At 44.9% G+C, this 12,500-nt stretch overlaps 1 protein-coding gene across 2 annotated transcripts in view; it reads right to left on the bottom strand.

Annotated features, from left to right (window-relative positions):
- cpne4a (copine IVa) overlaps nucleotides 1-12,500 on the bottom strand; it is a 45,045-nt gene that overhangs the window by 8,129 nt on the left and 24,416 nt on the right. For both annotated transcript variants that reach the window (XM_053674810.1, XM_017453564.3), the window contains 6 exons: nucleotides 10,927-11,025; nucleotides 6,531-6,617; nucleotides 5,422-5,481; nucleotides 3,753-3,886; nucleotides 1,983-2,037; nucleotides 1,495-1,546 (listed from right to left, as the gene is read on the bottom strand). In XM_053674810.1, coding sequence (XP_053530785.1) covers nucleotides 1,495-1,546; nucleotides 1,983-2,037; nucleotides 3,753-3,886; nucleotides 5,422-5,481; nucleotides 6,531-6,617; nucleotides 10,927-11,025 — 487 coding nt within the window. The remainder of the gene's footprint in view (nucleotides 1-1,494; nucleotides 1,547-1,982; nucleotides 2,038-3,752; nucleotides 3,887-5,421; nucleotides 5,482-6,530; nucleotides 6,618-10,926; nucleotides 11,026-12,500) is intronic.

The raw sequence follows: 12,500 nt of genomic DNA on the forward strand, positions 1-12,500 counted from the left end.
TTTATGCACAAGCTTTAATTGGCAGCGTCGCCTGAGAGTGTGTGTAAGAGCCGACGCTTATTACAGAGTGGAGGCACACACACGCACACACGGGTGCGCACACACACACACACACACACACACACACACACACACACACACATTCCTCCAGTGGAATTTTTTTTCAACTGTGAAACTCCTTCAGATTTCATATTCAAATGAATTAAACCTAATTATTATTCAAATACATCTAGACAGTAATGAGAGTACAATGAATATTAATGAGTGCTCGGTGTTACAGTGGCACAGGCTGGGTAAACATCAGCAAAGAAAGAAAGAAAGAAAGAAAGAAAGAGAGAGAGAGAGAGAGAGAGAGAGAGAGAGAGAGAGAGAGAGAGAGAGAGAGAGAGAGAAAGAGAGAGAGAGAGAAAGAAAGAAAGAAAGAAAGAAAGAAAGAGAGAGAGAGAAAGAAAGAAAGAAAGAAAGAAAGAAAGAAAGAACAAAGGATTGGATAGAAAAGAATAAAAAAACAAGCAAACAAAGACAGTTTGGAGAGAGGGACAGAGAGAGAGAAAGAGAGGGAGAGAAAGAGAGGGAAAGAGAGAGAGAGAGGGAAAGAGAGGGAAAGAGAGGGAAAGAGAGAGAGAGAAACACACAGGTGCACAGAGAGTGGTTGCGGGTGGATGGGACGGAGAGAGCGAGTGATTAGAGTCGTGGGCGCCGCCATAGGAGGTGAGTCCAGGAATAGACGAGAGAAATCGAGTGACACCAATACAGTGAAGGGAGTGGAGCTGCTAATCACACACACACACACACACACACACACACACACACACACACACCTATCCTACACCACCCATCAATGCATCAGTGGAAAGTGACTGCTACACTGTTTGTGTGTGTGTGTGTGTGTGTGTGTGTGTGTGTGTGTTGACGTGGTGGTGTGAAGGAGTGGAGTTACTGTTATCATCCCGAAGCTGATTATTTTGCTCTAGCAGCGCGTCCCCGGGTGTTTTATTCCTCTTACACCGCAGCAGCTCACCAACACCTTCGTTTCTTTTATTCAATAAAGAATGACTCGTCGTACTTTTTATCCGTTTAAAGTTACATTTCATGCTGTGGAACGTTCACGTTCTCACACATCGGTCCCTCACCAGCCTCTCTTTCTCCTCTGTCTTATAGTTAACCAGGAAATAAATAAATAATAATGAAAGAAAGAAATGGCAGCTTGTCGTGTTCTACAGAAACCGTACAGAAGACGTGGGAACACGTCACGTTACAGCTTTAACGTCTGACTGTGACACAGCGCTGGCACTGGAGACTCCTTCCTTACACGTTACATAAACACATCTCTCCTCACAGAAAACTTCGTTATGAACGAGCCGTTGCTACGGAAACGATAACGTATTAGCATTAATGTAAACCTGCGCTACTGTCAGAGCTGCCGTTATAGAGAACTAATCACCGCCTTCTCTTCCGACCAATCAGAACGTGGCGTGACGATGATGAGCGTACCTGCACATTCAGGATTATCCTCGTTAAAGTTTACAGCGAAGTCATGTGACACCTGGAGGAACAAAAACAGAGAGATAAACCGTGAAGAATCCTGTACAGGACCTCGTTTAAACCGACACAAACATCCATGAAGCACAATTCCATCAAACACACGCTTGATGTCGAAACGATTCAACACGCTCTTTATGACGTCTGTTAGAAAGAAGATTTATATTCAAATGGATGTTTTAATAATGTATCCTTACGAACAGACGCTAGCAAACAAACGTGATACTCGTGCTTCCATGACGTGGCTAATACGATGTGTTTATCGTTACTACTTCATCATCAACAGATCTGATGTCCTTCATAATGCAGCATATTAAACATGTTTCAACTGAGGAAATGAACCATTTGAAGAAAAAAATAACACACACACACACAGAAGAAGAGCTTCAGGGAAATTAGTTAAAGAAGCCAGCTGTGCCTCCAGAAACATCAGGAATTACCTTAAATTCGGGAGGAATCCGAGCGCCGAAGCCGAACGCCGGAAACATTTTATCACTGCAGGGCCAAAACAGAGGAGACGTCAGAGCTGACGAGACACCGAGACGAGAGTTTATTTACTCATGTATTGACAGTGTGTGTGTGTGTGTGTCAGATTTCCAATTATCCCCTGCTCCATCCTCCCTCTGGCGTGCGTCCTGACTGATTAGAGACGATTTCTCTCCGGAACCTTCTTTATCATGTTGTAAAGTCATGATCAAAACGCCGTTGTTGTCGTTGTTGTTGTTGTTGTTTTTCTTTTATCAGTGTTTCCATTCTGAAGAAATATAAGTAATGACCTGAAACTGAGCTCGACTGATGATCCGTTTCTAATCAGACGGTCGAAGCGTTTTTCGCTCAGAAATAAGACGCACAGGGTCCGATCTACCAGAAGCAAACACTTCACCGAGTGAATGCGACGGCGGCGTGACGCTCTCACACGGAGACTGAATAAACGCGTTCCGTACACGCAGTCGGGACGTTCGCAAGGAATGCTACACTGAACGACGCGAAGCGCCATTATTACTTCCTTGATAAATTCGAAGTATAAATAGCAATAATTAACGCTACCGTAATAGTTTTGGGGTCATATTAAAGAGAGTTCATTATTTTTTAAACTGATAAATTTATGTCCATTTATTAAGGAGTGAGAGGAATGGTGAATCATTTCACACACGGATAAGCGAGTGTGAAATCAGTGAATGATGACCGGCGTACTGTCACACTGGAGCGTACACAAACACTTCTCCAGACAGTTATAAAGCTTCATGAAAAGCCCCATATTCTACACTGTAAAAAAAAGAAAAGATGACTCATCATTTCAATGCAACTTGCTGCACAGCTTTTGTTTTTTTCTTTTGAGTTTACTCAACTTATCTCCACTTCGCTCCGTTTTTAATCACCAATAACGCTGGCGCAATCACAGATTTATCTGCATTAAGAGCCTCCTCTGACAGGACAAACACCCCACGCTATCGTCTCTCTTCTCCACCGTCTCATCTCTCCTTTATCGACTCGGCTCCTGTCAATGTCTCCTCGACCTTACACTCAGAGCTCTCTCTATACGCCCTTAAAGACCTTCAGCGTGGATCCAGGATATACAGGCAGGAGAAATCAATACTGTAGTCCAGTAAAGAAGCTCAAAGTCCTGCTGATCTTCATCCTGCTGCTCCAATCAACCTCAGTCCATCCACCGACGTCTTTACGTTAAATCTGATTCTGAGCAAATTAGAATACATTCTGTACACTGCTAGACAAGATGATCTGATTCAGTCATGCAAAAACTGATTTGACTCTGACAGAAATGATCTACTAATATAGAAATTGATTCATCGAGCAAAACTGAGTCAGTACAGTAAATCTGATTCAGTATGATCCAGTTTGTCAAAACTGATTCACTAAGGTAAAAATGATTCAGTCCAGCAAAACTGATTCACTAAGGTAAAAATGATTCAGTCCAGCAAAACTGATTCACTAAGGTAAAAGTGATTCACTATGGGGCGCACGGTGGCTTGGTGGCTTGGTGGATAGCACGTTCGCCTCACACCTCCAGCGTTAGGGGTTTGATTCCTGGCCATGTGTGCGCGGAGTTTGCATGAATGTGCATACGATTGTGCCCTGCGAAGGATTGGCAATCCCTTGGCAGTTCCGATCCCTGCCTGAACCGACACTCTCTCGGTTTTGACTGGCTACTGTGGTGTTAAATCATCTCCTGTATTGGCTTTGTGTCCCACCTGTCGTAATCCTGGCAGATCTCTCCCACAGCAACCAGCGCTTTGAGATACTCGTTGGGCTGGTACGGGTGGATGTAGTGTAAAGAGCAGCTGTTCCGTGGGTCTCCGTTAGACGCTGTGAAATCAATAGCAACCTACAGAAAGGAAAGCAGAAACTACCCAGAATGCAACATGCCTGTTTCAACCTCGTTTTCAGAGCATAATGTTTAATGCTCAACTCTCTTCGTAGCTGTTTTTTTTTTTAAATCTTGTTAGAAGATCTGATATTAGTGTTGATAAGACAGCCCAAATTCCAGCTATGACAGAGTATACATTATCAAGAGTCTAAAGGTTTAAGCAGGGGTAAAACAAAACTGATTCAGTACAAAACAAAACTGATCAAGTAAAATAAAAAGAATTGACTCAGTATGAATCAGTAAGGGAAAACTGAGTCAACAGTGATTCACTGCTTCCACAATCATTCAGTGAATCGATGGTGATTTACTGTTTCAAGAGTGACTCAGTGAATCAACAGTGATCTGGTGAAGCAACAGTGATTCAATGCATCCATGGTCATATAGTGAATCAACAGTTATTTGGTACATCAACAGTGATTCAGTGTATCCATAGTGATTCAATGTGTCAACGTTGATTCAGTGCATCCACAGTGATTCAATGTGTCAACAGTGATTCAGTGCATCCACAGTGATTCAGTGTGTCAACAGTGAATTGACAGTGCTTTGTTAAAATCAACAGTGATTCAGTGCATCCACAGTGATTCAGTGTGTCACCAGTGATTCAGTGAATTGACAGTGATTCAGTGTGTCAACAGTGATTCAGTGCATCTACAGTGATTCAGAGTGTCAACAGTGATTCAGTGCATCCAGAGTGATTCAATGTGTCAACAGTGATTCAGTGAATTGACAGTGCTTCGTTAAATCAACAGTGATTCGATGTATATTTCAGTGAAATGACTCAATATTAAGCAGTTGAGTATAGAAGTGCCCCAGTTAGATTACTAGTCTAATATTTTAATTTTGGCTCACAGAGTTTACATGAATTAATAAAATATATAAATATATATATGTGAAATGTTTGTCATTACATATCCACATTTAGTAAAACATTACTGCAATTAAATGCTAACAGGATTAGCATGAAGGCAAAACATATCAACACAGCCTAATTAAACAAGTTAAACTGTTTAGGAGATTCTGGATAAATAGCATTAATTATGCGAGAGGCATCGCACAGACATGGCTAATGAGACAATCAAAGAGAAAGTGCATGCATAAAACCCGTGATGTGAAAATTATGGCTTAAAAAAAACTTGAGGTGAATGAATCAGATGGGACATGCAACATTATGTAAAACAGAACCAGCGCTCTTATTGAAACTTCTCTCCGACGCTCACATTAGTGCCAACGCTGCGGTGAGCACAAAATGATCTGCTAATGGCTGTGATTCACTGGTTTTAACAGTAATTGCTGTGTAGCTGTGATAGAGGCTGCGTGTGCAGAGGGCACGCAAAACAAACAAACACATCCTTATTGGATTTTCTAACTGCATCACTGCGTTTGGCCTTGAGAATTTAATAATAAATAATAAACAGCAGGTGAAGAACCATAAAATACAAACGGTGCGTGTCGTACAGTCAGGTTTTGTTGCTTTGTTTTGTTTTTCTACTTACTGTAAACTGGATCTGGCATCCGCCCATGATGTAGTCTAGGAACGAGTGCATCTTTATAATCTGTGAGTGTGAGAGCAGATGGTGGGAAGAAGGAAAAAATGTCATTAACACTTAAACACAGATGGATTCACTACCAAAGAACATTTATTTATTTATTTACATTATTTATAGTCACTTCATTAGATGCATTCCTTGTGGAACCCTGCAACTAAATGCTTCCTTATGAAAATAATAATAAATAAATAAATACAAACATCCAAGATACAATCCCAGGATCTTCTTATGAAGCTTCTCGGATTATCTCTCTGTGGGGGAACCTTTAAAGGTTCTATGTATAACCCTGCAACAGAGCTCGTCCTTACATTCCTATCAAAAACAGTTACAGCCATGTTACAACCATATACGAAGCCTTAAAGGTTCTACGTAGAGACCTACAATAGACATCATCCTCACGTCCTTCTTACAAAGCATAAGGTTCTTGGATTGCCGCTCTGGGGGGGAACCCTTTACGTTTCCATGTCTAGATATACACCAAGAATTCATAAAGGTTTCACATCAAAACCTAGAACAAAGAGCTTCCCTGCAATCTTAGTAAAAATGGTTACATTTAGAACTGATAAGGGTTCTTGGGTTGTCCCTTTGGGGGAACCCTTAAAAGTTCCATGTGGAACACTACTACATTGTACATACTGTACCTAGGCTTCTGGAAGATGGTTAAGCTAGAACCTCTGAAGGTTCTTTGTTTGTACTGGTGGGAAGCCCTTTAAAGGTTCAACATCAAGTCGTACAACAGCGGAGTGTTTCCCTGCACTTAGCAAAAAACAGTTCGTCTAGAACCCTTAAAGCTTTTTGATTGTATCTTTTAGGAACCATTTTAAGAACTGTTTGAGGAACCTTTGGAGAACCCGTGGGAGGGGGATCCTTTATTTTAGAGTGCATGTGATCAACACAAAGTGATTACAGTGAAGGCAGATGAGGAAATTCACAATCAGTGGTCAGTGACAAAAATCAGGAAAAGTTAAAACGACAAAAAAAAAGAACTTTGTTGATCTGGACTTAAAATGAATTATTTTAAGCCAGAATAGAACAAGTTGTAGAGTTGACATTACCTTACACTGATTCAGAATGACAATCCCAGAGTTCCTGTAATTCTTCTTCTTGATTTTATATTTGGGGTTTATGCACTCCCACTGCACCTGGATACGGCAGAAAGACAGACAGACAGACAGACAGAAAGACAGACAGACAGACAGACAGATGGGCGGGCAGACAAATAAATGGGTGGGCAGACAGGCAGGCAGGCAGAGAAGCAGGCAGACAGACGGTCAGACAGACAGACGGACAGACAGACAAACGGGCAGACAGACAGACAGGCAGGCAGAGAAGCAGACAGACAGACGGGCAGACAGGCAGACAGACAGACGGGCAGACAGACGGGCAGACAGACAGACAGGCAGACAGACAGACGGGCAGACAGGCAGACAGACAGACGGGCAGACAGACAGGCAGACAGACAGAAAGACGGGCAGACAGACAGAGATTACATTATTGTTGAACTACATGCAGTTTTGCCAGCTTTCATTTGGGTATCTGTCTTTTTAAACAGACGGATATCAGCTGTACATTACTCTGGATAAAGAGCGCGGTCGTTCTGTTGTATCCTCAGCTCACTCACACACAGCAGCGTGCGAGAAACACAGCGAAAGCCGACACAATAAGGCCTGATGAAGGAGACGTGTCACTGTGCCATTAACTCGCTCCAGAATAATTTAGCCAAGCGCCTGCCATGTGAGATACCGCACCCGAGTCTGCTGTCGGCTCTCGGTCCGGACCGAAGCGAGACTCGTCCATCAGCGAGAGCGGGTTACTGACAGCCCTGAATATAATCACTCCTCTTCTGTTTTAGCACAAAAGTCCCCAGAAACTTCTAATCAGAGACATTATATTGTAAAAGTGCTTCATTTTGCTTGTACTGTTCTCTCCCTGTATGACACTCCATCCTCGATCACTCCATCCTCGATCACTCCATCCTCAATCACTCCATCCTCAATCACTCCATCCTCGATCACTCCATCCTCGATCACTCCATCCTCAAACACTCCATCCTCGATCACTCCATCCTCAAACACTCCATCCTCAATCACTCCATCCTCGATCACTCCATCCTCAAACACTCCATCCTCAAACACTCCATCCTCGATCACTCCATCCTCAAACACTCCATCCTCAATCACTCCATCCTCAAACACTCCATCCTCAATCACTCCATCCTCGATCACTCCATCCTCGATCACTCCATCCTCGATCACTCCATCCTCAAACACTCCATCCTCAATCACTCCATCCTCGAACACTCCATCCTCGATCACTCCATCCTCAAACACTCCATCCTCAATCACTCCATCCTCAAACACTCCATCCTCAAACACTCCATCCTCAAACACTCCATCCTCAATCACTCCATCCTCAAACACTCCATCCTCGATCACTCCATCCTCAATCACTCCATCCTCGATCACTCCATCCTCGATCACTCCATCCTCGATCACTCCATCCTCGATCACTCCATCCTCGATCACTCCATCCTCGATCACTCCATCCTCGATCACTCCATCCTCAAACACTCCATCCTCAAACACTCCATCCTCGATCACTCCATCCTCAAACACTCCATCCTCGATCACTCCATCCTCGATCACTCCATCCTCGATCACTCCATCCATGATCACTCCATCCATGATCACTCCATCCTCAATCACTCCATCCTCAAACACTCCATCCTCAAACACTCCATCCTCAAACACTCCATCCTCAATCACTCCATCCTCGATCACTCCATCCTCAAACACTCCATCCTCAAACACTCCATCCTCGATCACTCCATCCTCAAACACTCCATCCTCAAACACTCCATCCTCGATCACTCCATCCTCGATCACTCCATCCTCGATCACTCCATCCTCGATCACTCCATCCATGATCACTCCATCCATGATCACTCCATCCTCAATCACTCCATCCTCAAACACTCCATCCTCAAACACTCCATCCTCAAACACTCCATCCTCAATCACTCCATCCTCAAACACTCCATCCTCGATCACTCCATCCTCGATCACTCCATCCTCAATCACTCCATCCTCAATCACTCCATCCTCAAACACTCCATCCTCGATCACTCCATCCTCGATCACTCCATCCTCGATCACTCCATCCTCGATCACTCCATCCTCAAACACTCCATCCTCAAACACTCCATCCTCAATCACTCCATCCTCAAACACTCCATCCTCAATCACTCCATCCTCAAACACTCCATCCTCGATCACTCCATCCTCAAACACTCCATCCTCGATCACTCCATCCTCGATCACTCCATCCTCGATCACTCCATCCTCAAACACTCCATCCTCAAACACTCCATCCTCGATCACTCCATCCTCAAACACTCCATCCTCGATCACTCCATCCTCAAACACTCCATCCTCAAACACTCCATCCTCGAACACTCCATCCTCAAACACTCCATCCTCAATCACTCCATCCTCAATCACTCCATCCTCGATCACTCCATCCTCGATCACTCCATCCTCGATCACTCCATCCTCGATCACTCCATCCTCGTTCACTCCATCCTCGTTCACTCCATCCTCGGCTGCAGCCTAACAAAGACAGCCCTCTCTTTTTGCTTCATAAGGAGCTTCTGATAACAGTAGCATTACAGGTAAAGTGCGGTAAATACTGGAGTATAACACCTACCATGAGAACACTGACATTTTTACTTTCATATTATTCAGAAATAAGAATATCAGCACTTGCTAGACAGCAAAATACTTTCGGGACTCACAGACTAGAGCAACGTGTAGTGGAGAAAATACAGTGCAGAAGGAGTTCCGTGTACAGCCGTGCTTTCTTAGATAAGAAAGAATATAAATAAATATTTGCTTCTGTTTCTGAAATGTCATGTGCTGCTGAAATCAAGCTCTGTGTCGAACATTCTCGCGTGAGTGAAGCCTAATTCAGCTTACACGGATGTTCATGACCTTAAAATTAACCAAAATATCATTTATCAGGTCCATCTGAGCTCTGAACCGCTGTAACGCAATTACACACAACAATTCTGCACTGGGGGGGGGGGGGGGGGGGGGGGGGGGGGGGGGGGAGAGAAAGGGCGAGAGAGAGAGGGAGAGAGAGAGAGGGAGAGAGAGAGAGGGAGAGAGAGAGAGATAGAGAGATAGATTCCTGCCACCTCTAAAACATCTGTAATAACACACAGCTGGTCTCACGTGGACGTGCAGGTGTTTGTTATAAATGAGGAATATCGTGTCAGCAGTCAGGTGTTTGTGACCTGTTATGAGTTAAACTCCCACCGATTACCTGTGACAAAAACGTTTAGAATTTAAATCACATTTTAAAAATACTGTGGGAATTACGGTCACTACACGCTGATGACTCACAGCTGTGACGCCGCGTGACTCCGCGTGACTCCGCGTGAGGCCGCGTGAGGCCGCGTGACTCCACGTGAGGCCGCGTGAGGCCGGCGATTCGTTTTGAATCTAAGACAATTTTCGCGAGTGCGGCGGCCCTGCTGTAAAACCGTACACAGCTGAAAGCGCCTGAGATTCAGAACGCCGAGTGCCATGGAACCTGATCTGATCTGCCTGAGACCCTGCACCAACCATACGCCTTCATCTGCTCGTCTCCTCCCAGTCCATCACACTTACTCTTCCTGTTTTATTCCCCAAACGTGGCGTGACACCCCGACAGACACGGCTTTCATCGACATGAGTGGATCGGCTTTAAAGCGGTTTGCTGCGCTGCAGATCAGGAACATGACCATTTACATTCATTTACTCACACTGTGCTGCTGCTGCAAAATAAAACAGGCTCAGTGTTACTGCCATCGCACCTGAGCTCAGGTGAGTGTGTTCTGTACACAGGTGAGTGTGTTATCTGTACACAGGTGAGTGTGTTATCTGTACACAGGTGAGTGTGTTATCTGTACACAGGTGAGTGTGTTATCTGTACACAGGTGAGTGTGTTATCTGTATACAGGTGAGTGTGTTGTTTATATACAGGTGAGTGTGTTATCTGTACACAGGTGAGTGTGTTGTTTATATACAGGTGAGTGTGTTATCTGTACACAGGTGAGTGTGTTGTTTATATACAGGTGAGTGTGTTGTTTATATACAGGTGAGTGTGTTGTTTATATACAGGTGAGTGTGTTGTTTATATACAGGTGAGTGTGTTGTTTATATACAGGTGAGTGTGTTATCTGTACACAGGTGAGTGTGTTATCTGTACACAGGTGAGTGTGTTGTTTATATACAGGTGAGTGTGTTATCTGTACACAGGTGAGTGTGTTATCTGTACACAGGTGAGTGTGTTATCTGTACACAGGTGAGTGTGTTGTTTATATACAGGTGAGTGTGTTATCTGTACACAGGTGAGTGTGTTATCTGTACACAGGTGAGTGTGTTGTTTATATACAGGTGAGTGTGTTACCTGCTTGCCGTCGGTGGCTCCACGCATCTCTTTAAAAGTGGCTTCGAACTCGCCGATGAAGTCGTGTTTTCCGTTGGAGTCCCAGTCCCACACAGAGCACTGCGGAGAGGAACACCGACTGTTCAACACACTCCGATCCCCAGCTGTCTCACCCTACTAGATTATCAATTGACTAATTGAATCTGATGGCACTAACACTTATTTCACACACACACACACACACACACACACACACACACACACACACACACACACAGAGGGTTTGTTTTTTTATTGTCGCTCGAGTCACAGATCAGACCCCTCCAGTTATTCCTCACACGCTGACAGTGGTGTTAAAGAAAAGTGTGTGTGGACAGTGTGACCTTTTCCTCCCGCTGAGACTGAGGCATATTCTTCCTCCATCACGTGTGTGTGTGTGTGTGTGTGTGTGTGTGTGTGTGTGTGTGTGTGTGTGTGTGTGTGTGTGTGTGTGTGTGTCTGAATAAAGTTCTTGCACTCATTGAATCTGAAGCAGTCACTGGGATCTATAGTGCATTAACCAGGGATCATGGGTGAGTCAACAGGGGCATTAAAAAGTCTAAGGTGAATTAATTGATAGAGCTAGAGTGCCTCCCTCCTCCCCCCTCCCCCCCCCTCGCCCCTCCCCTCGCCCCCCCCCCCTCGCCCCCCTCACCCCTCCCCTCGCCCCCCGCCCTCCCCCACATGCACGTTGTACTTAACGTCCCGGGCCTGAGCACGCTTACGTCATTACGGCTTCTGGTCCAACATCTTCACGTTACTTATCTGAAAACAGACTTTTTTTAGGTTAGCGTTTATGGGACTTTTTCAGAGTGAAGTTGGGCTGAATGATTAAACAGGAAACAGTTCCCCTCTGCGCGTTATAAACGCTGTTCTCCTCCTCAGCACGCTTGGTGGTGCATCACGGGGGCTGATTCTGTCCTGCACAGTCAGAGTCAGCTTCCCCCGAGAGCGCGATTGTGTTTCTAAAAGGCGTTCTGCTGGAAATACGGACCCCGGTTTCTCCCGCGACATCAACCTCCCTGCGTGAGCCTGATTATTGTTCTGCGGCAGTTCGACTGAGGACCGCCTCGACTCGCTGTGTAAGTGCGGGGAGTCTTGCAGTGATGGTGTTTATTGTTTTTGTGCAGTGTGTTCAGAGTGTAGTGAAGGTTCCCACGCCCAATGTCACTGTGGCCGATCAGAGATCGGTTTCCACCCCAAATGCCTCTGTAGCCAATCAGAGAGCAGTTTCTGCCAGCAGTGCCTGTGTAAAAAATCAGAGAGCAATTCCCACCCCCGATGCCACTGTCACCAATCACAGAGCAGTACCCGCTCCCAGTGCTAATGTGACCAATCAGAGAGCAGTTCCCACTGTCATTGCCAACTCACTTCCCACCTACAATGCTGTTGTGACCAATCAGAAAGCAATTCCCATCCAAAATGACCAATCAGAGAGCAGCTCCCATGCCCAGTGCCACTGTGGCCAATTGGAGAGCAGCCTCTCCTGTAGAACAATTCTCCTCCCACCACCTCAATGCCCCTGTGACCAATCAGGAAGCGTTTACCCAATGCCG

This window comes from Ictalurus punctatus, chromosome 23, assembly GCF_001660625.3.
Source record: "Ictalurus punctatus breed USDA103 chromosome 23, Coco_2.0, whole genome shotgun sequence".
NCBI lineage: Eukaryota > Metazoa > Chordata > Actinopteri > Siluriformes > Ictaluridae > Ictalurus > Ictalurus punctatus.